This window comes from Anoplophora glabripennis, unplaced genomic scaffold (genome assembly GCF_000390285.2).
Source record: "Anoplophora glabripennis isolate ALB-LARVAE unplaced genomic scaffold, Agla_2.0 scaffold417, whole genome shotgun sequence".
In the NCBI taxonomy this organism is placed as follows: Eukaryota; Metazoa; Arthropoda; class Insecta; order Coleoptera; family Cerambycidae; genus Anoplophora; species Anoplophora glabripennis.
Genome location: NW_019417057.1, coordinates 344,517 through 369,668, shown reverse-complemented (window position 1 = coordinate 369,668; position 25,152 = coordinate 344,517). Strand labels below are relative to the sequence as shown.

The window sequence follows — 25,152 nt, the reverse complement described above, 5'->3', positions numbered from 1 at the left end:
CGCGTCAGAGTTCATAAATCGACACCTGTCGTGCTTAATAGCGGCTAGCGTTAGGGAATAGGGATACTTTCGTTATGCGCTGTTTTTCAAGCATGTGCCAACTTTCGTAGATTTAGCTCAATTTGTTATTTCGCTTTTGCATTATTTATTTGAATTTGATATAGCGTAGTGGTCTGTTATTTTGTCCTAAGTTACTACTAATACATTTTTATTACAAATAAAATTGGATATGGATAAACGAAGAAAATCTTTCCTGTGGAATTTATTTTTACCAACGCATGAAAGTAAAGCTTGTTGTAATATATGCAAGCAAAATATTTGTTATAAATCTTCAGTCACCAATTTAAAAAGACACATAGAACGACGACATCCTACAGTGAGTACAGTGCCAGATATTCAAAATTTTTCCGCGACTGCAACAAAAACAAATGAAGAACATCTGAACAGTCGCATGTTTTTTGCTTAGTCTAAGTGATTTTGTAAACAAAAACTTTTAAAATATTTGTAGAGCAGCAACCAGCAATACACGCATTGCTCTAGTCGCTGAAATACAATGTCTTTAAATCAAACGCGACTGTATTATATGTTTAGTGTGTGATACTGTGACTAATTCAAGCGCAGATCGCAACGGCTGAGCGAGAATCTGCTCTGCTGTGTGCTGTGGCCGGAACACCTGAGCTATGTCTCTGGCGCTAGTAAATTGCACTTTGCAGTAAACGCTCCGAAAAATCGCAGCTTCTTTTGTCGCAGCAGAACAGTCAGCTCCAGTGACAGCTGCGGAACAGTGCCAAAGTAGCAGACATTGAAAGAGCAACACATCTCTAGTATATACACAGCTCATATTAAGGTGTGGTATGCTCGAAGATCTGTGGAGACATATTTTTGAACAAATACATCTCTGAATTATTTGTGTTTCTATGGTTTTGTCATAATTTTCCCACATACTTCTATATAGAAGTATGTGAATTTTCCGTCATCGACAACGACACCATTACGTCATTCCTTGTCATCATTCATAACCTTAATGATGATATTGCTGTCAATTTTTGGTTTAAAATAATTATAATAATGCTAGGAAAAGTAAAAAATTTGTAAGTGTATTGTCAATGTTCGTATTGTTATTCATTATAATTCGATTTTCTAAATTTTAGATGTAATCCAAATCAGAATATATTAACATGTGTCCGAAATTTAACAGCAACCGAAGTTTCTACTGCATTAAGGCCTTTCTATTTCTCCGTTCATCCAGATTTATTTGGAAAATACCCACTTGAAAGGGTAAATCAGTTAGATTGTAAGTTCCATATTATTATGTTTCATTTTCAGGCAAAAAATGAGTCCTCTTTACAACAATTAAGTTCAGTTTTGGCAAATCTGCAAGCATCACGTCCAATAAGACCTATGAAGCTGGATTTTTATATTAAAGACAAGACACAATCTCAAGGTAAAACAATTATGAATTTGTGATAAGGTCAACTTTGATTATTTTTCTAGTTTCCTTTCGGTTAATCAACATTCATATAAGTGAACGTGATATTCGTGCAGCAGTTGTAACAATTCTTAAAAGTTGTGGATTATCAACAGACTATGTAGATAGTATTATTAAGCCCCCTACTGCAGCAACACCTGAATTAGATCAGTACAAAGTCAGATATAAAAATGATATTGATTTTACCAAAGTAAATAAGAATCATCCTATTTATGCTCATATTGTCATGCAAAGAAAAATAAAAGAAGCCCAAGATGCTTTAATGTTAAGGAACTGGTTGAGAAAAAATTTTAAACATGCTATAGAAAAATCTAAACAAGGAGAAGCCTATAGGGAAGAGATTCAGCGACTGCGTGTGTCAATTACGGAATGTTTAGGTTTAAGGGAAATCCGTTGGGAATGTGGATGGAATGATACACATTTTAGAGGATGTTTACTAAGTTTTAAGTCGTTAGTTGAACAACATCCAGAAATAAGGAATATAATTCGAGGTAGACAATGAGTTCCATAAATTTTTGCTTCATAAAGTTGTTCGTTAATTTCAGATAGGATATTGGTTTTTTCCTTTTTCACTGGAGTTAGTCTTGATGGCCATATTATGCTATATAGTGGAGAAGTTCGACATAATTGGTTAGATGTAATTATTTTTTGAGTTTCCTTCACTAATTGTATTTACTATTTCCCTCTGAAATAGCAAAATAAAATTTTGCTGAGCATGATACAAAATTAAGTATAAATTGTATAAATCTCACATTATTTATTTGTTTTATTGTAAATTTTAAAATTATAATTGAATTTAGAGCAGAGGATAAACGATAGTGTTTTTAGTTGATTATAATTTTTTTTTTTAGTTTTTAAAAAAATTAAGGAAGTATGATATTGCTCTTACTAGGATTCCTGCTTTTGAGAAGTCTTTGTCTCATGTGTTGAGAAATATTAAAATTGGGAGAAGGTGTGTAAGTGACGACATACTTCAATAAATATTTTGTTTATTTGTCTTTTTAGGAAATTTATGCCTAAGGTTATAGCAGGCACATATGAAGAGAATTTGAGACAGGTAACTACTTCATTAAGTGATTTTCGGGGAAGAAAACCATTTCCTAAGGAATGGCCAGAATCGTTAGCAGATCATGAAATAGTCATAGAAACGTAATTTATATAACATTCAAAGTAGTTGTGGTCAATTATTACATTTCTTTATAGTGAAGCAGGCCCTTTAATGGTATCGCCTACTGGACAATTTATTGTTCCTGCAACACTACCGGGTGACTTATTGGTAAATTTTATAACGGCTAATTTAGAAGAAGCAGGTAGAAAAAACAAGGAGTATCAAAGGTATGTAATACTGTGTCCACTGCTACGATACAGATTTATTTGGTAAATTTTTTCAGCGACAAGTATTTAGAACGCAATTTGATTAAGAAATGTTTAACAGAATTTCAACTAGCAGCATTAAAGAAAGAGGACAATGTAACTCCCGACTTAATGATAAAATGTTGTAAAAAACTGTTAGATAACAAGTTTGAGCTTGAAGAGTTTACAAAAGGTCTTCGCATAAATATAACTACTTACTATTCTGTATTATCAGACGGTATAGTTTGTATACCTTGGAATTTTAATCTGTGATTATGGTAAGGACATTGAAAAAAAATGTTATATAAAATCTTTAGTCAAATGTAGTAGGTTAAGTTTATAAAGTTTGATCTGATTACAATAATTGTAACAAATAACAAGTCGGTAAATACAAGATTCTAGTCAACTCATATGTTTATTTTACAAACATGAACATTTATGGAATATTTATTATCAGTCGATAGAAAAAGAACTTCAACTGAGATGATCTTACTATTTACCTCCAATAATGACAAAAGTAATTTAACATTTGACCAACTAATACATTCCTCAAATTTACGTATATATCTTTTTAATTTGTACTTTATAAAGTTAACAGCTAAAAAGATAGAAAAAATTAAAGAGGAGAATGATTAGATAATTAGCGAATCATATAAGAAAGGGTAATTATTTTATGTAGTGTAAAACTATAAAAAATGCATAACATTTTGCGTACCACCAATGCAGTGTTGTAAATAGTGATGAGTGTTGGTAAAGTGTACAGATTAGACTTGAATATTTTTTTTCTCGAAAACTATGTTCGACTGCACAAAAACATCTTCCAATTTGTGTTCAGCACGCTCGAAAATGGTGGAGAGAAAAAAGTTTCTGACGTTTTGGGAATTTTAGGCTGTAGTAAATAATTACCAAATATCATAACAATTTCTGTATTTTTATTGTCCATTAAATATTATGTAATTTGTGGATTGTTGTTTGTAAATATTAAAAGGTAATATTATATCAACTTATTTAATTTTTTATTTATTGTTTTTACAGCTGTGTATTTATGATTTACCATTTCGTAATAAATTTGCAGTTTGTAGAAAATAATACAAAATATGATTTCTGTAAAAATGACTTCTAAACAATTTAAATTTACCGCCCGATTTACTTCTGTATGTCGACAAGAGATGTCGAAAGGTGGTCCGTTGTCCGTCGGTAATATAAGATACTACAATTCTATATTGTTTGTGTATTATGTGTTGTCTGGAATTTAATTTATTAAAATATCACAAAAATAAAATACTGATAAGAAAAGTGATAATAAAGTTTACCACAGAATGAAAGAATATGAAAATATTGAAATTGAAAAAGTGTGTCGAATATGTTTAACAAAAAAAGATAAAATGGACTTGATTTGTGAAATAGGTTTAGTTGACCTGCTTTTCGAGTGTGCTTCTATAAAGGTAAAAATGTGGTTAAAAGTTTTTAATGTATTACAAAATCTATACTAGTTAAGTAGTATTGTTATAATTAAATACATTTTAATATATAAAAAAACTGAAACTTTTTTCAAGGTAACTCCAGAAAATGGGCTTTTTAGCCTCGTATGTGATCGGTGTGCCAATGATGTTAATAGATGGTACATATTTAGGCGACAAATTATAAGGGCATTTGAAATTGGTAATATTCTACTGGAAAAGAAAGCTATGGTATCATTAATAACCAAAGTGCCCTCAAATCAAACTGATCTTAAAATGACTAATAAAGCTTCACCTGGCTCTATATCATATATTCTTCCTGAAAACGAACATTTGGCATGTGATAAAAATAGTTTTAATTCTTTCAGCAAAGATAAAAGTGGAGAAGCTACATTTAGGAATCTAAAATGCGAAATTTGTGATAAAGAATGTACTCCAACTAATTATAATCGTTATGTAACATCACATGACACATCGAGACCACATACCTGTGGTAAATGCAGTAAGTCTTTTAAAACATCTGGGGTATTATCAGATCATCTGAGAAGACACTACAATGATCGACGCTATAGATGTACATTGTGTGGTCAGAAATTTTATGCCAAGACAAATTTAGTTGATCACGTGAGATCACATACTGGAGAAAAACCATTTAAATGTAACATATGTGAAAAAGCATTTACAACCAAAGCTATTTTAAGGCAACATCAAATTGTGAGTTTCTAATAATAAAGTTTGATTTATTTTTATTTAGAATCTTTCTCAAAAACTAATATAAAAGAAATTCACCAAATTTGTCATGCTCGAAAGTGGATTAAACTAGATTAATCTACAGAACCTTCATAATGATTACAAGCCACATGATGACCATTAACTTTGTTTGGAACAATAATTTTATTTTTTTCACTCTGGCAATTAAATTTCGCTAAAATTAAAAATTATTAAAAGAGTAAGATCAAGATTACATTAAAAACAACGTTCTGTTTCACCGGCTGGTGATTGGTGTAATTTTTCACGAGATTTTATTAAATCAATCAGCAATTGTATTGTCTCTAATATAGACGCAACAGTTTGTCATTGTTCATTGTAAACGGATCATTAATATTGATGATAAAATTTTGGGATTTTAGCTGACAGTACCAGTCGTGCAGTGTTGGTCCTAAGCTCGACGATCTTGTGGCTTGTAATCATTTATGAAGGCTCTGTACCATGAAACTGAAATCGACATGTTTTTGAGAAAAATTTAATTTATAGTAAAATATTTATTTACAGGTTCACACTATTAGAGAAAAGAAATTTGAGTGTGATATCTGTAATAAACATCTTTTAAGTGCAAGTAGTTTAGAAACTCACAAACGTAAACATTCTGGAGTGAGACCATTTGTATGTTCTGCTTGTGATAAAAGATTCTTCACTAAAGAGGCTATGCAACGCCATTATGGAGCCATGCATGACACATACAATAATTTTTTATGCAGTGTATGTTCTAAAGTGTGCTCAACAAAGTTTCATCTCAACAACCACATGAAAAAGAAACATTTGGATCTTGGCAAACCATCGAATGCCCTTTGTTTACAATGTGGCAAGCAGTGCGGCTCAGCTGCGGAATTAAAAGTACACATGAGAGTTCATACTGGCGAACGACCTTATGTTTGTCATATTTGTAATAAAGGGTTTATAGCAAAGGGGAACTTAAATTCTCATATACGTCGACATGTAGGTAATAAACCATTTTCATGTAACCATTGTGGAAAAGCTTTTGGAGAAAAATCGACACTGAAAGTTCATGAAAGGATTCACACTGGTGAACAACCTTTCAAGTGTAATTTTTGTGGAAGATCGTACATTCAAAGTAGTGCTTTACGAGCTCATTTGAAACAACATTGGACGCAGTGAATAACCTTATTTTATTTTTTATACTTGTACTAAAATGTTTTCTATGTGCAGTATTTTTTTGTTTAGAATTTAAAATGTAAAAGCACAGAAAAAGAACATAAATAAATGCAGTATCAGATAGTATTTGATCCATTTGCACATCTAGGGACCTTACTACAATTCTCATTGTAACATGTGATTAACCTAAATGAATTTGCATCAGTCTACCAAATTTTTATATTGATTTTCAGTTGAGTTGACGGAGTGAGGAATCAGTTGCTGCCTAAAACTGTCATTATGACAGGCATTGCATTTATCATTTACGCTATTAGTAGTACATACATTTTAAGAATGTTTTAAACCAATTTGCTATAATTGAAAGTAAAAAAATGTTAATATGTAATAATGTATATCCTGCAACAGTCAATGTGATTTTAAATAAAGGGGAAATAAGAATATTGTAAAATGCTACTATTAGATACATGAGAAAAAATAAATGATCACCTTTTTAATAATTTCTCTGCTCCTATATAATACCATTAATTTTAAGTTACGCTAACAGATAAGCCATCACGATTCAGGGGCATTGTGATCGCCCTCAGATTTGACTAATTACGCATTTTTCATTATTTATTACATTTATTTTTATTCGATTAAAAAAGTTTAAGCAATGAATTGTATGGTAAATGGTAAGGACAAAAGGATTTTTATTTTTCACGGCGCATCCGATGGTAACTTTGACCTTGAGGGCCAAGGTCAAGATCAAGTCAACCAGGAAATGGAAAGATCAGAAAATTCCGTATATGACATTGACTGAACTCAATCTCAAGGTCAGTTCAAACTCAAATGTTGATTTTTACTATACATTTTTATTTTTAACTACGGAATCAGAGGGAGCGACAGTCTTTGAGTAAATACCTGAAGGTACTCCTTTGTGACCTTGATATTTAAGTCAAGGTCATATCGGTTTTTGAAGTAGCAATCCCTTATTTTGACGCTAGAAATAAGAGTGTAGAATTCTACATATGATCTTAAACGTGACCTTAAGGTCAAGGTTTAGTGACCTCAAGATTAAGGTCACTAAGGAGTACCTTCAAGTATCTACTCAAAGACTCACTCCCTCTGATTCTCTAGTGAAAAATTAAAAATTTCAGTAAAAATCACAAAACATAATACAATAAAAATCAACATTTGACCTTGATCATTGACCCTGAGGTTACGGACAATGTCATTCGGATGCAGAATTTTCTGCTCCTTCAATTTCCGCGGTCAAAAAGGAGGGTGAAAAATGCTAACTAACTCTGTAGAGGTGTGTTGTTCCATTATAACATAATAGATGGAGGAAGCACCGCTTGTTAAAAAAAAGTTGAATGCTGTAGGGAGAAAGGCGATAGTATGGGTCATGGAGACTACTTAAGGAGCACGAACTCCATGTAAACAAATATCTTACCAAATTAGAGGGCGCTAGTGTCCCATATGCACCAAAATAGTGGAAGGGAGATAATGAATGTGGCAATTTGAATTAAAAATCAATCGTGTCGTTTTTGTGGCTTTAAAAATTTTAATATTTATATTAAGGTAGGCTACATTGAATTAGATAAATAAATTAATAAATAATGAAAATATGTCGGTGTACAAGGATCACTGGCGACTATAGCCGTAAAAACTAGGTAATTACTACAAATTTTGTCAATTTTCTCGTATGAGTTCGTAGTCCTTGTCTAGCCCATTTCAGTTATCGCTTTCTCTCTCTGACGCTCGTCTACATTGTTGCCGTAAGCGTGTTTACTCCTTGTAAAATATGCTCTAAGGAGATTGAAATCTAACCACACCCAACTATAATCTGTGTAATGTAACCGAAGAAGAAGAAGAAGAAGGTCGCTTGAATTAGGTTATGAATGAAAATTTTACAAAACAAAAATTGTATTTTTCTTTGAATACATTAAAATAGTTAATAAAAATAATGCCACAAGAATTTCATGTTATACTGTGTTACAGCTGCAATGTATTTCAGGTAAGAACTTTCTATTGATTGTTATTTTCGTTTAATTTCGACTGGCCTGTACTTTATGTTATAATTATTGATGAAATTTGGGACAACTTTGAGATTGCTTGTATTATTTCATTAATATTCTTTATATATAGGTATTTCATCAATATATTTTCAGGTGGATATTGTTAAGAAGGTGCCAAAATGGTCATGCAAGATGTGTGGTGAGAAACAATCTGTTAAAAAGGTACAAAATATTGAAATTTATCTTAGCTATTTAGGGAACTATATTTAACCACTACTCTTAAATGATAAAAAAAGAATATGTTTTTGTTACTTTTTTTTTATTTAATTGGTTTTTCTGCAGCATTGCAAAAATAAGTTTTAAATAAATAACTAAATTTATCTCAACCATTTGATTAGTCCTTTTTGGGGCAAGGGATACAATTTTTATTTTCAGTGTGAAAATATGACAAATAATAAATAATTGCAGACTATATTCCAGTTTGCTAGTTGCATACATCTTTTGTTTTATATCATTGTGTTATTGAAAAGAAAGTTGAGATATAACGAGCGTTCAAATAAAAACGTGGTCAAGTTGGTTCTGAAAATTTGGACGTAGGGCGTAGCGTATAGCAAATGAACTTAAACGTCATCTGTCAAAGCGTTATATCGCCGCTATCAATTTGAATATTTTCGTTTTAAAAGCGTTTAAAATGGTGTTTTCTCAAAAACAAAAAGTGTTTATCATACAGTCCTACTTTAGAAATGGACGCAAGATTGATGGAATATAGAAGTATTCTATTGAGGAATGTTTCATAGAATTTCAAAATCAATTTCCCGGCGTTGTTGAGTACAAAATTTTTCAAAGTGCAGTTCAGCGTTGTGTTAATGTTTTTCGTGAAACGGACAGTGTAACAAGAAAAGAAGGAAGCGGCCGACCTAAAAAGCGGACTGAAGAATTAAAAGAAAATGTCCAACAAATAATGGAAAATGCGCCAAGAACTTCTGTACGTGTTTTATCACAAATGGTGGGAGTATCAGTCGGTACCTGCCACACAGTGTTAAAAAAAGATTTGCGTTTGTTCTCCTATCGTTTAACTTGTCAGCAAGAACTTCATGAAGTTGATTTTCCGCGACGGGCTGTATTTTGTGAATGGTTTTTAAACAACTACGGTGAACTTCATAATATCACCTTTTTTTTTATGAAGCCTGGTTTCATTTAAGTGGTTACGTAAACTCACAGAATATGAGAATGTGGTCTTCTGAAAAACCAGATAACTTTTTTGTCGAGGGCCCTCTACACGCTCAAAAAATTGGAGTTTGGTGTGCTCTCAATCGAAGGAGGATTTATGGACCTATTTTTTTAATGGTACTCTTACTGCGCAAAGGTATAGAGAAGAAATTATCGCTCCTTTTGTTAACCAGCTGGAAGAAAACGAAATTACAAACTTTTACTTTCAACAAGATGGCGCAAGGGCACATACGGCATGCGAGACGATGAATATGTTGAGGGAAGTTTTCCAAAATCGACTAATAAGTCTCAATGCTGAACATGAATTTCCACCGAGGTCATGTGATATTACGCCGTGTGATTTCTTTTTGTGGCCCTACCTTAAAAACACTATATTTGAACTGCCTATTCCTGATTTAAACCATCTGCAGGCTCGACTTATAGACAAGATTCGTGAAATTAACAATACCCCGAGCATATTAGAAAATGTCTTTAATTCTTTGAGGAACAGGTGTGAAAAGTGCTTGGAACAAGGAGGGGGACACTTTCAGCAGCTGCTTTAATTTATTGTTATAACAAGGAGAGGGACACTTTCCGCAGCTCCTTTAATTGTTTGTTATTGTTATCACGATTATTCTTTAAAATAAAGTTATATAGTCATTAACGTTATTGAAACTGACAGCTGCTATACAGCTCGTTGAGAAATGAGGTTAAGTTGGTCGCTATAAGCTACTCCCTACGTCCAATGTGTCAGAGCCAACTTCGACCACGTTTTTATTTGAACGCTCGTTATATTATATGGGTTCATTTTTTAGGTTTATAGTAAGGGAAGTGCAAAAGAATGTAGGTTGCATGTTCAAGAGTTGAATGAAAAAAGAGTAAGATTAGAAACTGAAATGTGTGAACAGTTGTCACACGAATGCCCTTTAGAGAGTGAAATGCAGAGAGAACAGTTAAAAACAGATCACAAAGAAAATAGTAAATGGTTAGAGTTTTTGCAAAATAATGACACTAATGAAGAAACTTTATATAATGGGGCAGAAAATTCCCATAGTACATATAAGTCAAAGTCAAATGAGTTAATTTTTGAGAATGTGTTAAATGTGTTAAATTTTAAAAACAATTATCCTAATGCAAATGAAAATGAAATGTTGAAGGGCATAGATCAACATATTTCAAAAAGAGAAAAGTCTAGGGAAGAAAGAGAGGAGTTGGAAATGAATAATTCAAACTATAAAAAGTTAAAATCTGATCTTAATGATCAAAAGAGTAAAGATGTATGTAGTGTTCAATATGAAAATATTTTTGCTTCTTCCAGTAACCAAGATATTGATTCTTTATTAGAAATATGATTAAAAGAAAACACTGTAAAATGAAAATGTTTATTTTAAGTGAAAAGTTTTACAAGCAAAACAAAATAATGCTTAAGCTAATAAAAGTGTATTTGTACACATCTAATAAAAACTAAAAATCACATCTTGTCCACAATTTCCTTTGACTCAAACATTGTTACAATAGAACGTTTTTTTCAATAATCTAAGACATAAATTAAAAATACATTTTTAAAAGTTTGGTTTGTCAAACAACAAAATATATCGATTTTAATGGTCAAAAATATGTACATACAAGGCAAATCACGTAGACTAGAAATGATAAAAGACTGTGCATTTTTTTATATAAATAATATTTACAATTACAGCTAACACAGCATTTATAAAAAGTGAATTATTGCCTCCTTCACTATTGCTTATTGCTGGTACTATAAAATGATAGATGATGATATAATTTTAAAGTGTAAATAACCCCACTTTGTTCCAACTAACAAGATCTATAAAAATAGCGGAAGTATTGTTATACGATAATCTCATGGAAGTTTTGCAGGTACCTACATTGTCTATGATTGTTTCTTACATTTATCCTTACATAGAAAGCAATAAAGCTTCTAACATATTAAATTAATACAAAAAAATTATAAATTAGAGATCACAATTTTACTTAAAATGTGTTGAAAATTATCCAGTATTAGTCAGTCATTCATGATTAAGGATTCTTCATGTTTTTCGCCTCCTTCTAATACCAACTCTTCTTAAAGCTCCCCTCGTAATCATACTGCTGTTTCTGTCTCTTCCTCTCGTGTCGTCCCTGGCCAAATGTTGCTGACCTCCAGGTCTTCCTTCTGCGCCAAGGTCTACAACAAGTAACAATAAATAACTCACTTCAACCAACACAAAAGAAAATCCCTTAAATAATACAGGGTATAGCACATTATTGTTAACGTGCCAAACATAAAGGAGCTTGTTCCTTGCTCAAATTTAGGAGAATATTCTTATACAAACATTTCCCTTGAAGCTCTTGTTTTTGGGATACAGAATTTTAAAATTTTCAAAAAAAAAAAACTAAAAATATCTTGACCAAATTAATGAAAATTTGCGAGCACAGTACATGAATAAAATGATTTAGAAAACAACTGTTCTAGGGACTAAAGCTTCATCTAGCATTGAGTTACACTTGCAATATCTAGTAAAATCTAAGATCGTACATCATTAGAATTATCAAGAGTAGACGGGTTTCACACTTCCTAGTACTCATTAGTGTCCAATAGGTGGATAACCAATGAATTTTCTAGCTATTTAAATGCCGTGTATAAAGTGTGAGTGAGATGTACTCTACAAAGTATGTGAGATATCAATGACAATTAAAATATAACACACTTTGTACTTAACGTTTCACCCACTCTTAAAATGATACAACTTATCAATGAGTGTATTGAAGCACTAAGATATTATTTTGAATATTTTTTGTGAAACCATTTTAAAATTATTTTTTATTTAACCGAGTCTCCCGACTTCTAGCGATTACAATGAAGTAAAAGTGGTGCAAATGTTTATATGTATAAGAAAACATTTTTAAATTTGGATGAGAACAAACACTCCTTCATTCTTGACAAGTACTATATTCTGTATATAAGTTAAACATATTTAAAGAATAATTTAAGGAATTTCTTTTCTAATTATAGAGCAGTACATACAAGAAGAGGTTTATCGTGCCATGAGGGTAGATATAAGTTATAAAGAAAAGAATAAATAGAGGTACTTTTTGTAAGTTTTCCTGCATAAGTATTATGTAGTAATAACAACAAAGAGATCAGGAGCACTGCATTATTACAGAAAGATAATTAAGATTAAATTTGTGTCGTTCCACACTTCATATAAAAAGTGCAACAAATGATGATGGCCATGCGTTAACACATTTTTCGGGCAGCTTTTAGGTGATTACTTACTTATTATTTGCCGCTGAATAGTCAATTCGATACGGATATTCCTGAACTAACGGCATGGTCCTGGCTGCTAATAAATTTAATCATATTCTTTAATTGTATAGACCATTTTTTGACAGGCAAAATTAAATCATTCATATATCAAGAGGTAAGTATTTCTTCTGTGCATTTGACGTATATAAATAAAAATGAACCAGTTTCCAAAATTTCCAGTTAGTAAAACAGTATAAAAATTGCGTAATATTTATTCTAGCAAACTAAACAAACGCAATGCACTCTTTTACTTACTGGAAAGAGAGTGTTATTGGCAATGGTAAATTAAACAGAAATTCAAATTCTTACCGTCGTCCAGGAATTTTTTCTTTTTATATCTCTGCTGAGTTACAGTATGGATGGGTAATACATTTCCTCTTGTCCTTGCGGGATGTTGAGAATTGTGGTGGCCTACGGTACAGGATCGTCCTTTACATGCTACGAGGTGCTTAAGCAAATCGTGCAGATGAGAACGTTCTTCAGGTTTCAACGTGTCTACTCTATTTTGCAACTCGAATGGATCTTGAAATCATGAAAGAATAATTAACTTCTTTGTATATAATTAAAATAACTTTTACATCTCAGTAACATATTATAGGATGTAATATTTCAGTGACAAAATTTTAGAGGAGAATGCAAATTCAGTAGAAAGGCAGTCCTCGAGTTACGTTTTGATTTAAGTCGTTTCGAGTTGGGTCGAACAATATTTTAACACCCATCCTCAATCTAACGTCGATGGTTTCGAGATATGTCATGGACTACTTCACAATATTTTTTAACATGATCCAAATTTTGAAAGAAGTTTTAATGTTAATAACAAAATTATTACTTCCTGTCAGTGTTATCGAGAAATGTATGAAAACATGAAAAACGAAGCGAATCTAACTGGAATTGATACATTTTTTAAACCAATGGTTTAGTTTTTATTATGGTTCTTTCTATTTTTTCAATTGTACAATAAGTATGTACCAAATACATATTTTGTTTTTATTTGTATTTAATATTAATATGTAGTTTTTTTACATTATATGTTCTGATAGAATTTATACAGAAATGGATAAAAAAAATGTATCGACACGTTTCGATTTACATCATATATTTTGAGAACAGAACATGCCGTAAGTACGAGGACTGCCTGTATTCTATATTTTTTTTAGAATTGATGGAATGTACGAATTAGCCGACCGTCTAGACTTTCTGATTCTTTTTTAGTTGATTGATTGATTTAATCCACCTCCCAACTTCTCTGTTTCATCGTTAAACTTAAAAGGGAGCAACTCAAAAGATAATAAAACACATTGATAGAATATTTCCGTAATTAGAAAAGGGTAGGGCATCATAGAAAATGGCCAAACTTGACGAATCAACAAATCAAAATATCAAGGTGCGCTTTTTGCCACAACTTTTTTCTATCCTTTCAGGAAATCAGATAAACCCATCAAAAGTGTTGAAATTGGCTTACCCTATACAATTTTGTGAGTGAAATATATATTGCAACTCCCTATATTATCCAACAGTAACTTCATATATTCTTCGGAAGAGTGTTTTTTTTATAAGCTCATTTTTATGTGATGTCAGAAAATTCTTAATAAACAAGTGATAAAAAATGACATGTAAGTACAGTCTAGTTCATTCCTACCTATTCTCAGATTGTAGAACGTCACGAATCCTGTGGTAAATTCGCAGTAGAGAAAATTATGTGTTGAATTAATCGTGCGAACACAGGAATAAGTGTTATTGTTTGCATTCATGCAGAAGCAGAATGGTCCACCAGTCCATTGCGGAGCTGTTTTCCAATGATCATTGTCGTGGTGAAAACAGTTCATTCTTTCATGACTGCATTCTTTTTCTAACTGGTCCTTTTTTCTCTGTTTCCTCAGCTTCTTCTTCAAGCGTTCCTCTTTAAGCCTGCGTTTTTCTTCTCTTGCTGCTTCTCGTTCATCCGATACATGTGCATCTTTTATTTCACAGTGACAGAAGTTAGGTTTGACTTTTCTCCTTGAAGGAAGTGGTATTTTGGCATCGTCCCTTGACTGAAAATTAATGGGGAAATAAAGGAAATTGTTATATAATTTCGAGAAGTTGTAAATACCTTTGGTGTTTCTGTAATTTTCCTTTGTTTAGTAGGAGAGGTACTGGATACTGAAGTGCTAAGACTTAAGTGACTTTCGGTTGTAGTATGCTGCCTGTGATGTCCATGGTGCCTGTGGTGATTGGTATGGTCTGGCGGTGAAGCTGTAGTTATATCAATCACAACTGGATTTTCTGGAAATTGAGACGTAATTTCATCTTGGGTAAAATTTATTGTCACTTCTTCAAAGTCCGTTTTTTTTTCTGGCCTTTGCGTTTCTTCAGAATCCTGCAACTTTTTCCTCTTTTTCTTGTGTATTCTTGAGCTTGGCTCTATTGGCATAGGTCTTGGCATATTTCCACTGCCAACTAAATTAACAGGTAAAACATTATGTTGAAAGTTCAGCTCATTAAATTCGGACAAAACAGTCCCATTTATAGGATCTTCTTCTGGGGGTCTGGTATGTTTTAGATGTCTCCTAATTTCCTTTAAGGTTTCTAGTTCTTGTTTAAGTTTTTGAATTTCGTTTTCAATCATGTGCCGTGACAGACGCCATGTTTTCTTATCTTGAAATATAACTGTGGAGCAGTTTACTTGTCCTTTTTTTATAATAGTACATCCCAAGGTATCTGATATAGTATTGGTTTCTAGGTTTGTTTTTAAGTTACCCTCTTCAGTCATAGAATTATTTTGCTCCTAAAAATATATCCTTTAGTACAGTGTATACAATTTATATTTTAAGCTTACCCTGAGGCCGTGTAGTTGATGTTGAACATCTTCCATGGCATTTTCAACATGCGTTAGGGTGTCACGTCTTTCTCTCTTTGATAACTTGTGTATTTCCTTATCTCTCAATTTCTTAAAGAGTATTTCGTCCAAATGCGTGTCTCTCTTAATTCTTCCTAGTCTAGCTTCTCTCCTTGTAATATTTTGTAACTGAAACAAAAAATTATTTTCATAATGAATAAGGCACAAATGAACAAGTAACTTTTCTTACTGGTAGTTTCTTGTATACTAGTCCATCAGGGGTAAAGCAAGCACATTTTCTGTAAGCTCTGTCAGACGGCAAAGGTATATTTTGGACTACCGATTTACATTTGTGCTTTCTCCACCTGCCAGCGTCATTTTCACAGTACCATTTCTGTCTGGGTTTACATGGTAACCTCATTTCATCTTGCATGCATTCTATTGCTAATCTTTCTAATTTTGATGGTAGAGGTAAGACCGGTAGTAATCTATTGTCTAACTGCATCTCACCTAAAAGAAAAGCAAAAATTGCTTGTTAATAATGTGATATAGAGTTGGATTTTGTTGTTAGTACCTTCACCATTTACTAAGTCAGTATTAGTAGCAGCTAATCTGACATTATCAATATTTGTTTTTTCTTCTAAATCTATATCATCATCTAATTCGTCACCATCATCTTCAACTTCCTCATCTTCTTCTAAATCATCTTCGATATCGCTATCTACAATATCTAAAGATAGGTCCTCACCTGAATCGTAGATTCTGGGTAAGGGGGAAGCTGTCGTTATACTTGCAGTTAAGAGACTAGTAGGTTGGTAGCTGGATTGGTAATAATTACCTCCTATGGTCGAGGGGTTTTCTGTTGTTAAATTTATCGCATTGGCAGCTGCTGAGTATTTGTTGAGACGAGCTACTTTTGCATCAAGATGAGGTGTTTCTCGACGACCAGAACTAAAAGTATACAAAATTACTAATTGCTACCCAAAAAATTAGATATTTACCTTTCGATCAGAAACGTGTCAGGCCACTTTAGTTTCTTTCTCTTGGGGTTTACAAATAAAGGTAGTACGGAGCGCCCGTCCATATGCGTTGGAGGCTCTACACCAGCCATATCCAGAAAAGTGGGAGCCAGGTCGATGTTGAGGACTATGTCGTTGACTACAGTGCCAGGCTCTACGCCAGGACCTCGTACTAAGAAAGGGACACGCACGTCAAATTCAAATGGAAAACTTTTCCCCTGAAACAACAGTAAATCATTCAAACATTACAAAATCCTGCTAAAAAAATTTTGATTTTACAATACTTTTAAATACTGGCTCACATGCATAAAATTCAATATGAGTCCGTTCACATAGAATTTTTTAATTGAGTATTTTTAAAGAATTTATGATAAGCAGTATTTAGTTGCAAATATTAACTAGTTTTGTGTATGTGGCAATTTATTTTCATTTTATTATAGTCAATGAATGAATCATGCTCACTCTCACGTAATACCTTTATCAGCCCAAATTGCCCTAAGTGGTATCCGTGATCAGAAGTATAGACTACATATGTGTTGTCTAGTTCTCCAAGTTCTTCTAGCTCCTGGATGACCCTTAGAACTGCAGCATCTACTGATTGCAGAGTTTGAAGGCGTTTTGTCATCAGCAGGTCTGTGAATTGTCGATGGATAGGCTCCATATTTTTGGTTACCTTCAGAATCCATTGTTTATCTGGATTTGGAGCGTGGTCATATGACGGAGTACTAAAAAAAATATTGTTTATTTAGTCATTGATATGAAGTTTTTGTCATCCGTACATGTGGTAAAATATCAAAAATTTTATTTTTGTGTGTACCATTATGATAATCGAAACACCTGTAGTAGAATTATACAATTAAATAATTCTGCTTTGAGGACACTTATCTTAGGCGAAGAATTTGAATCTTTCGTTAACTGTAAGTAAAAAAAAGTAGAAGTGCACTGGCATAAACAAGTTACACAACTTAATAATTATTCTCTAGTTCTCTAGCGCCATTGTTAATAGTAAATCGGGTGCAAGAAAGTTTTGTTTTAAAACATGAATTGATTTCATGCAACTTTTATATGAGGTACTTTTTTGTATCTATCTTACCAGAGTTACGGAAGAATCTGTCTCAAGTAGACATCATAAACATTACAAAAATTTGTTCCTTTGTGCTTCAGGCCACTCTGAGTAAGAATTTTTTTGAATTTTTTATTAAATGAATCTAATATTTCTCTAATTTTGCATTATAAAAATTATCATAGTTGGCCATCATTATAAAATGATTGGAATTTATTTTCTTCTTATTTTCCAGCTTTATTTTTTATTTTACATTTTAAATTAAAAAATTACTTGGGTATAGCTAGTCTTTAAGTAGAACACAGTGATGTAACTAATGATACTGTTGAGAAACAACTACTCCGCGAGCTGAAGTTTCATCTAGCAACTAAGTCCACCCCCTATATCAAATATTTAATATTTAATACATTGCAGTTGTAAATCAATGCTGAATGGGGCTTTAGTCCGCAGAGTATTTGTTTCCACTGTGTCATTAATTTTGCTAGCTTTATTTCACCTAATGAATTAGTTTCAAGGTAAATCACCCATAGCGTTATGATTTATGAAGCTTTGGGGGTTTCAGGCTTGAGGTTAAGGCAATTTATGATAAAAGGAATCTGTTGAAAACGTCGATAGTCTTAAGTTTTCCTCTGTTTTATAGTTTGGTGGAATGTCGCAAAAAAAATTAAAAACGTGCCACTGCGTGATCGATCCACTTCTTATTTGTGGAAGGGCGAAATGGGCGGAGACTATTAGACGCCTTCATTATAGCCGTCTTTCTCTATCGCACGGATTTCTATGACTTACTTTATCGCTCTCACGTAACGGCAGATGGACCATCGGTACTTTCCGACCCTGTATATACTTTTGTATATAAAGGGTGATTCACAAATGGTGACCAAAAATGAAACCTTGTATTCTTTGGTGAATTTTAAGGTGGTCTTTGCTATAAAGTTTTTATCTAGGACGCTTTGTTAAAAAGATACAGGGTGTTAAACTTCAAAAAATGTTTTTAATTTTTTTAATAATTTAAACTATTTGAACTAATTTGAAATTGGGCACATGTATTTATGTAAACATTGTCCAACACCTGAGGGCTTTTTCTAAAATTTACATGCTCCAGTGGCGGATGTAACTGCAGGGCATATTTTTCTAAATAAAACAGTACGCCACTGCTTTACGGCAACAACCATGATACTTTCGGATTAGTTTTCCAATTTTCTATAAATTACTACTCTCTTTGATTTTATTTGAGTAAATGCTCAAAAATACCTCCATTTCCATGAACACAGGCCCGACATCTTTTTAGTAAGGAAAATGTAATTTGTTCGATTTATTGTCGCTTGAATCTGATGAAAAGCATTATTTATTCTTTATTCTAACTGCTCAGAATGTCAAAGTTGCTATCGCAGCCCACTATGCAATTTTAAAAAGCATTATATTCGAGTATCTAGGTATGCTCTCAATTCGTTTTTTAAGTTTTACTCGAAAATCAGTTTTTTTTCGAAAAACATAAGAGAGTAGTAATTTGTAGAAAATCGAAAGACGAAGACGAAAATATCATGGTTGTTGCCGTAAAGCAGTGGCGTACTATTTTATTTAGAAAAATATACCACTGATGCCCTGTAGGTATCTCCGCCACTGGAGCATGTAAATTTTAGGAAAAGCACTCAGATTTTGGACAACGTTTACATAAATACATGTGCCCAATTTCAAATTATTTCACATACTAGTTTTTAAATTATTTAAAAAAAAATAAAATTTTTGAAGATTAACACCTGTATCTTTTTAACGAAGTGTCCTAGATAAAAACTTTTTAGGAAAAACTTCCCTTAAAATTCATCAAAGAATACGAGGTTTCATTTTTGGTCATCATTTGTGAATCACTCTGTATATAGGATGTTAAAGTTTTGAAAAACTGATTATTTTTGGGTTACATCTCAGAACTCTATTCTATTTACGAATTTGAACGAAATTTGGTCATCAATATTTTTCCGAAAAAAAAAAAAAATAAATAAAATGAGCTTAGACCTACCAAACGTCTCTTACCATTTTTGGGAATATATACTATTTACGAGCTATTTTTACAGTGATTTAACTTGTTTAAATAGCCATAAGTATGAACATATAGAAATAGATGAAAAGACATCATTTCAACTCAATTTGAGTAGGTATACATATATGTAATGTTGCTTAGTTTTCGAGATATACTTAAGGCCTTCAGTCAATATCTGTTCCAAAGTTTTCCGAATCTTTGACATTTAGTAATTTTCTTGGTCACATTTGAATTTTTTTTAAATTTCATGGTACTCCAAATTTTTTATTTTATTTTTAAAAATGTTTTAACCTTCGCTATAGGAGCCTTCGTTATTAAATGAAAAACAATTATTTTACGTACATAATTTATCCACGTATAATAAAGGTATTTTTTGCTGTTAGTGTTCTATCCTGAGTGAGGTAAAATTAATTGTTTGAGCATAACTGCATTTCATTTATTATCTCATATATTTGACAAAGTTTTTAACATTATCAAATTGAATTTAAGTTTGATAAATGATTATTTTGACGCGAAAAAATACCTTAACTATTGCAGACAGAATAATCCAATGGATTTAAGTTGGGTTAACGAAGTGGCTAACTTATTGGTTCTACTCAAGGGTTCTCTTTTAGTTAGTTGTTGGTACGAGTAGTAGCCAATCAATCCAATGCTTATGTACAGCTCCATAAACAAGTAACTGATGATATTTATTATATACACTACAAACTCTATCAAAAGTAGGTACATGAAATAAAAAATGTAATCTGTGTAATAAAAAATGTAAGGTAATAAAAGTGGTGTGTACCAGCGCATTCGCCATATTTTTAAAAGTGGCAGCTAATTAATTCTAGGCACAACTTTCATAAATTCAGTAAAAGCCGTGCGCTATGCATTTTAATGTACACGTACTTAGAGGCAGAACATATTGCCTAACCTTGCTGATTACGTTTTATGTAACAAGCCGCATTTATAAGCCAAAGCCCTCATAAGTAGACATTTTAGAAAAGTAAATATTCGTGGAGAATATTTACTGCTTCACAAAAATCCAACCAATCATTCGCCTTTACTGAAATTGAAAGAAAAAATAAGGAAAATTATTCTATAAAAGTACATTATAAGCATATACATAACTTATGACTGTGCTAAAAATTTAAACTTCTGGATTTTCTACATTTCCTAAACATTTTACCCAAAAAATACATTTACAACGTAAAGTTTTCACTGCATTTTCTGTAAACATTACGTGAATTTGCCTCGTCTTTTTCAGCGTAAACCTTCAGTGGATCGACAAAGCTTCCATCGACCACTGCCGTTGCGAATAGCGGGCGTATAATTATTCGAGCGACTATAAAAAGGATTCGTTAAGTATTTAACTTCCGGGGCACTTGTGCCAGTTCAGTAATTACTCGTCCAATTATCGCTTAAACTTCTCCGGTTCTTTCTGCGGCCACTTGATAAAGACTAAGTAGATCATAGTAACTAAGTTTCTATCTTTCCCGATGCAGTTTCTGCAAATAATCGTAGTTGGCTGCGCTCGGAACTGGATGAATTATTCTTCGCCAGACGACGGAAACTTGGAAAATTCTCTCAGTTTGATAAAAAAGTGGATTCGTTCTACTTCAATAAATGTACTAAAGTACACTGATAAAAATTGTGAAAATTCACATATGTTTTTTACATATTTGTAATGGTTTTTATACACAAAATACGTAAATGAATTGAACATGCATGCTACATTGCGTAGAATTCCACGTTTGAGTGTATATTTTCTTTTTGCGATGTATTCCTTTTACATTGTAGGTACTTTTACATTTTAAAATGTATTATTCCTAATCTTTTATATATTTTTTACTATATTTGATGTAAATATACGAATAAGAGTGTGAATTTACATGATCTGATTTGGTCACCTAGTGTGATGTTACCGCGTATATGTAGAGAACTGTGCTAATTGTTCAGTAAGCATGTTTAGATTCATTTGTGGTGTAATATTATAGAACAGTGTTTTAATTACCTAAATATGTTATAAATAAATATTGAGGTAAGTAAATAATATGACTGTCTAAATTATATAAATATCTGGGTATATCTCGATTTAAAGTTGTTGGAGAGTATGAAACATCAGTAGTAACCATATTGAACTTTTTACTTATTGTTTTACTTCACTATATTTTGTTTTCAGTTTAAAGTTCTCAACAAATGGCCATAGCTCTTGGAATGGTTAAAAAATTCCCGCCCAGAATGCACCTAGACGCGAGAACAAGAACAAGGACAAAATTTTCTTCCAGAAAAAGTCCGTATAAATGAAACCCGTAGTAAAACCTTTCCCAGAAGAATATATTTTTTTTACTTAATTATTTTAAATTAGAAGATAATTAGAAGATGCATAAGAAACTGTACATTTTGCCCATAACAAAATCTATTACATATCTTTCACAAAGTAAAGAAAGAATACATTAAAAAACTTCGAAATCCTCAAAATTCACTAAATACTTAGAAATACTTCGAATATTTCAACAAACTTGGGAACATTTCAAAAACTTCGAAATACGAAGATATCTTAAAAAATTCGTTGAAGTCTGGCCTTAGACCTTTGACGTCCAGCAATTGACCTTTGACTTTCAGTAGTTAACATTCCAGTCATTGACTTTAATCTTCAGCCATTGTTTTTGGATTTGAATTTCACTTTGAAGCTATTTCAACATATATTTTTTTGTGTTCCAAAGTGGTTTGGTTTCATTTTAATACTTCCCGAAGTACTATGTAGTTATTATTACATACACTGTTTTGAGGACTTTTGTTTTGAAGTTGTATTTTCAAGCGAAGCTGAAGTACCTATTTCGTAGTATTCTATTGGTATATTTCATCTTAACTGTAGAGGTTTTCCAAGTATCGCGAGGTATTTTATGATATTTCGAAATTTTCAAGGTAGTATTTCGAATTAACTCGAAGTTTTTATGCACTCAAACACTCACTCGTACCAAAGGTCAGTTCATTATGTGTTTTTTTGAAAAATTATGTTAGATCTCATATATCTCCAAAACAAAAAACGATAGGTTCATAACCCACACGAAAAATCTTATTTTTTGATGTCCTGTCAGTATCGGAATTCGTGGTACCTTTTTCCAAAGCACCCTGTATTACAATTTATCGGCCAAATTTAAGCTACTAATTTCAATACGTGATAAAACACATCCTTTGTAAAAACGTTGAGTGAGAAATACTAGGTAGTACTATTAAAACTAAAATTTTGAATTTTTCTTTTGAATCGTCAACTGCCGAAATTTATTATTCTTGGAAGACCTTCAATTCAAACGAATCTTTCCCCTCTACTCCACTAGTAGGTTGATAGTCATGTAATGGATTTAAATCCATGAGAAATAGCTTAGAAGCATTTTCCAGCAAGTCCAGCAAATAATATACCATTGAAATCGATAAAAGCCAATTACATGAATATCATTAAGACATAGCTATGTAAATCCTACACGATATTTCTCCGCTAATGGATCGTCGAGGCCTTATATAGAGCGTCCCGCAAACATGCGCATAAGCGGGGGAAAAGTGTATTTATTTTATTAAACGTCGTTTTCTCTTCACCATCAATTTTATGCTACGAATCGGTCTCGGCGATATATCAAATATAATCATCGCATTGATCAAGTTGCCAATGACGAGTCAATTGTCGATATATGGAGTCTAGACGTGACTAAATGTAAGTCTTAGATAATAAGGCTCGTAAACAAATTGTTCCAGTTAATAGTCTGCCGCCGGCATGAGGGAATTTTTTGTTTTTGTTTCTGCACTACTGCTTGTTTAGGCCTACTTGACTGGATTCTATTTGCTTTGTCTGAGGTGTTCTGCTTAACACTTTGACAGAGGTATTTTCTCTCGACATAAACATACATTTTCTTAGATTTTGGATTTAGATGTAAAAAAATTAAAAATAATACTGTTAAAAAAACGCTCGTGCCTGCGCTATTTGAGGTAGAAAGACATTGGCGGCGTGGCGTTCACCGTAGAAGCTTGCAGTGCATACTGTGTTTTGCAATTACAAAGGCGTGTTTCTTCGTAAGTGTCCTTGAAATTCTATCAACAAATATCGTCCTGACTGTACGTAAAAGAATATTAATTAACCGTATTGTGAATGCAAAGATGCTTCCTTGTAAGTCGTATTTAAATTTTTTCGATATAAAAAAATGGTAATGAATTTCTTTAATTTTTTTTTTCAATTTACAGTGGCTGCATACAGATATTTTTCTAAACCAGCAGTCGTCACAAAACAAACGCTGCCCTATTGATGTTTACTCCCGACTTGCATGCAAATTAACTGTTTGTTTAAAGGCACGAATAAATTGACAGGACAATTAATCTTCTATTAGTCTCGGAAAAAATTCTTCTAGGAATTCCGTCCGATTTAAAATAGGCATTTGTTCGGTAGGTATGTGAACGGTGTAAACAAATAAAATTTATGTGGGCCCTGATGCCTTGAATACACCATATCATATTTCACATTGTAATTCTGATCGACGGAGTAATTAGATATGAACGTCGAATTATGTCAATAAACTTTTAATTGTAGAACCGAAAAGTGAAAAGGTACTGTCTAATACACAGGGTGTTGCAATGTCTAAAATATTAGGGATCTATTTTTTGTAACGGCAGCTTCTAGTTGTTGCATTTTTATTTTGTTGTTTAATACGATTTGCCATAAATTAACAATAATAAAATCTTGCAATAATTGAATAAAAAAATCAATAGAAAATGTGGAGTATCATATTTGAATAGGTGTAACAAGAAAAAATATACAGGGTGTTTCAGAAAGACCTCCCGTAAATTCAGGGGGTGATGGTACGACAAAAAATATGAATTTTTTGTCTTATGAACTATATGTATATCTCCTCTTGTTTTCGAGATACAGAGCGACAAAATAAAATTTTTTAAATAGAATTTTTACGAAAATTGCCAAACGATGCGAAATATTTTTATGAAATTTGGTATTCCGGGATTTTTAAGGGCGCCAAATACGCTGGTCTAATTATTTTTTGTATATTTTATAGAGGGCGCTAGTTATGCTACATTCGTATTACATTTTAAGTTCTAATTTTTTTGAAGTTAGGCTTTTCGGGCTCGTTTTGGGCTCCAATTTCTAATGTAAAATTTTATTTTTTAAAAATAATGTACTCTTGCAAGAACTTCCTAATGTGGACGGTTTTGGAGAAAAAAGGTTTTTAATTGAACTCTTACAATATTACGGTGTAGAAAATAGGTGACTTTTCTCAAAGTAGGCTTTTGTGAAAACTTGTTGATGTCTCGTAAACAACGCATACATTTTCAGTAATATTTTAAACTCTAATTATGGACTAATCTATTTATTTCCACAAGGTCCATTGGGGTGGGTACGGGGGGGGGGGGCTTGGTACTTTGCGTGTGTAACTTTTTCATCTTTGACTTTTTAACAAATTGGACAGCAAATTCCGTTTTCCCGAACTGTTTTACGTTAAAAAGGTACTCTTGTTTCAAATCG

General features: G+C 32.3%; 3 protein-coding genes across 7 annotated transcripts in view; 2 read left to right on the top strand and 1 right to left on the bottom strand.

Moving 5' to 3' along the window:
* Nucleotides 1-969: 969 nt before the first annotated feature.
* On the top strand, nt 970-3,799 carry LOC108911738 (T-cell activation inhibitor, mitochondrial). Its single transcript, XM_018716744.1, has 9 exons — nt 970-1,091; nt 1,152-1,278; nt 1,327-1,444; nt 1,495-1,980; nt 2,035-2,126; nt 2,341-2,441; nt 2,495-2,638; nt 2,693-2,824; nt 2,881-3,799. The coding sequence occupies exons 1-9, from the start codon at nt 1,069-1,071 to the stop codon at nt 3,113-3,115; spliced, it is 1,458 nt and encodes a 485-aa protein (XP_018572260.1). The 5' UTR covers nt 970-1,068; the 3' UTR covers nt 3,116-3,799.
* A 274-nt stretch (nt 3,800-4,073) lies between these two features.
* LOC108911732 (zinc finger protein 528-like) lies at nt 4,074-10,804 on the top strand. The gene is made up of 6 exons (XM_018716733.1): nt 4,074-4,287; nt 4,399-5,016; nt 5,575-6,195; nt 8,129-8,191; nt 8,346-8,414; nt 10,217-10,804. Exons 1-6 carry the CDS (start codon nt 4,162-4,164, stop codon nt 10,751-10,753), a joined length of 2,034 nt encoding a protein of 677 aa, XP_018572249.1. The 5' UTR covers nt 4,074-4,161; the 3' UTR covers nt 10,754-10,804.
* The window catches only part of LOC108911733 (extracellular sulfatase SULF-1 homolog), a 272,564-nt gene continuing 258,207 nt past the window's right edge, over nt 10,796-25,152 (bottom strand). For 2 of the 5 annotated variants that reach the window (XM_018716735.1, XM_018716734.1), the window contains 10 exons: nt 17,024-17,273; nt 16,531-16,766; nt 16,104-16,480; nt 15,780-16,039; nt 15,530-15,718; nt 14,804-15,478; nt 14,351-14,744; nt 13,021-13,233; nt 12,682-12,748; nt 10,796-11,589 (listed from right to left, as the gene is read on the bottom strand). In XM_018716735.1, coding sequence (XP_018572251.1) covers nt 11,472-11,589; nt 12,682-12,748; nt 13,021-13,233; nt 14,351-14,744; nt 14,804-15,478; nt 15,530-15,718; nt 15,780-16,039; nt 16,104-16,480; nt 16,531-16,766; nt 17,024-17,273 — 2,779 coding nt within the window. In that variant the 3' untranslated portion in view covers nt 10,796-11,471. The remainder of the gene's footprint in view (nt 11,590-12,681; nt 12,749-13,020; nt 13,234-14,350; nt 14,745-14,803; nt 15,479-15,529; nt 15,719-15,779; nt 16,040-16,103; nt 16,481-16,530; nt 16,767-17,023; nt 17,274-25,152) is intronic. The other 3 variants (XM_023455876.1, XM_023455879.1, XM_023455877.1) reach the window with 3 other exon arrangements.

Coding starts and splice junctions, on each gene's coding strand:
- LOC108911738 (XM_018716744.1), top strand. CDS start 1,069: ATGCTAGGAAAAGTAAAAAATTT. Junction 1,445..1,494: donor AGACAAGACACAATCTCAAG/GTAAAACAATTA, acceptor TTATTTTTCTAG/TTTCCTTTCGGTTAATCAAC. Junction 2,825..2,880: donor AAAAACAAGGAGTATCAAAG/GTATGTAATACT, acceptor AAATTTTTTCAG/CGACAAGTATTTAGAACGCA.
- LOC108911732 (XM_018716733.1), top strand. CDS start 4,162: ATGAAAGAATATGAAAATATTGAAATTGAAAAAGTGTGTCGAATATGT. Junction 5,017..5,574: donor TTTTAAGGCAACATCAAATT/GTGAGTTTCTAA, acceptor ATTTATTTACAG/GTTCACACTATTAGAGAAAA. Junction 8,415..10,216: donor AGAAACAATCTGTTAAAAAG/GTACAAAATATT, acceptor TTCATTTTTTAG/GTTTATAGTAAGGGAAGTGC.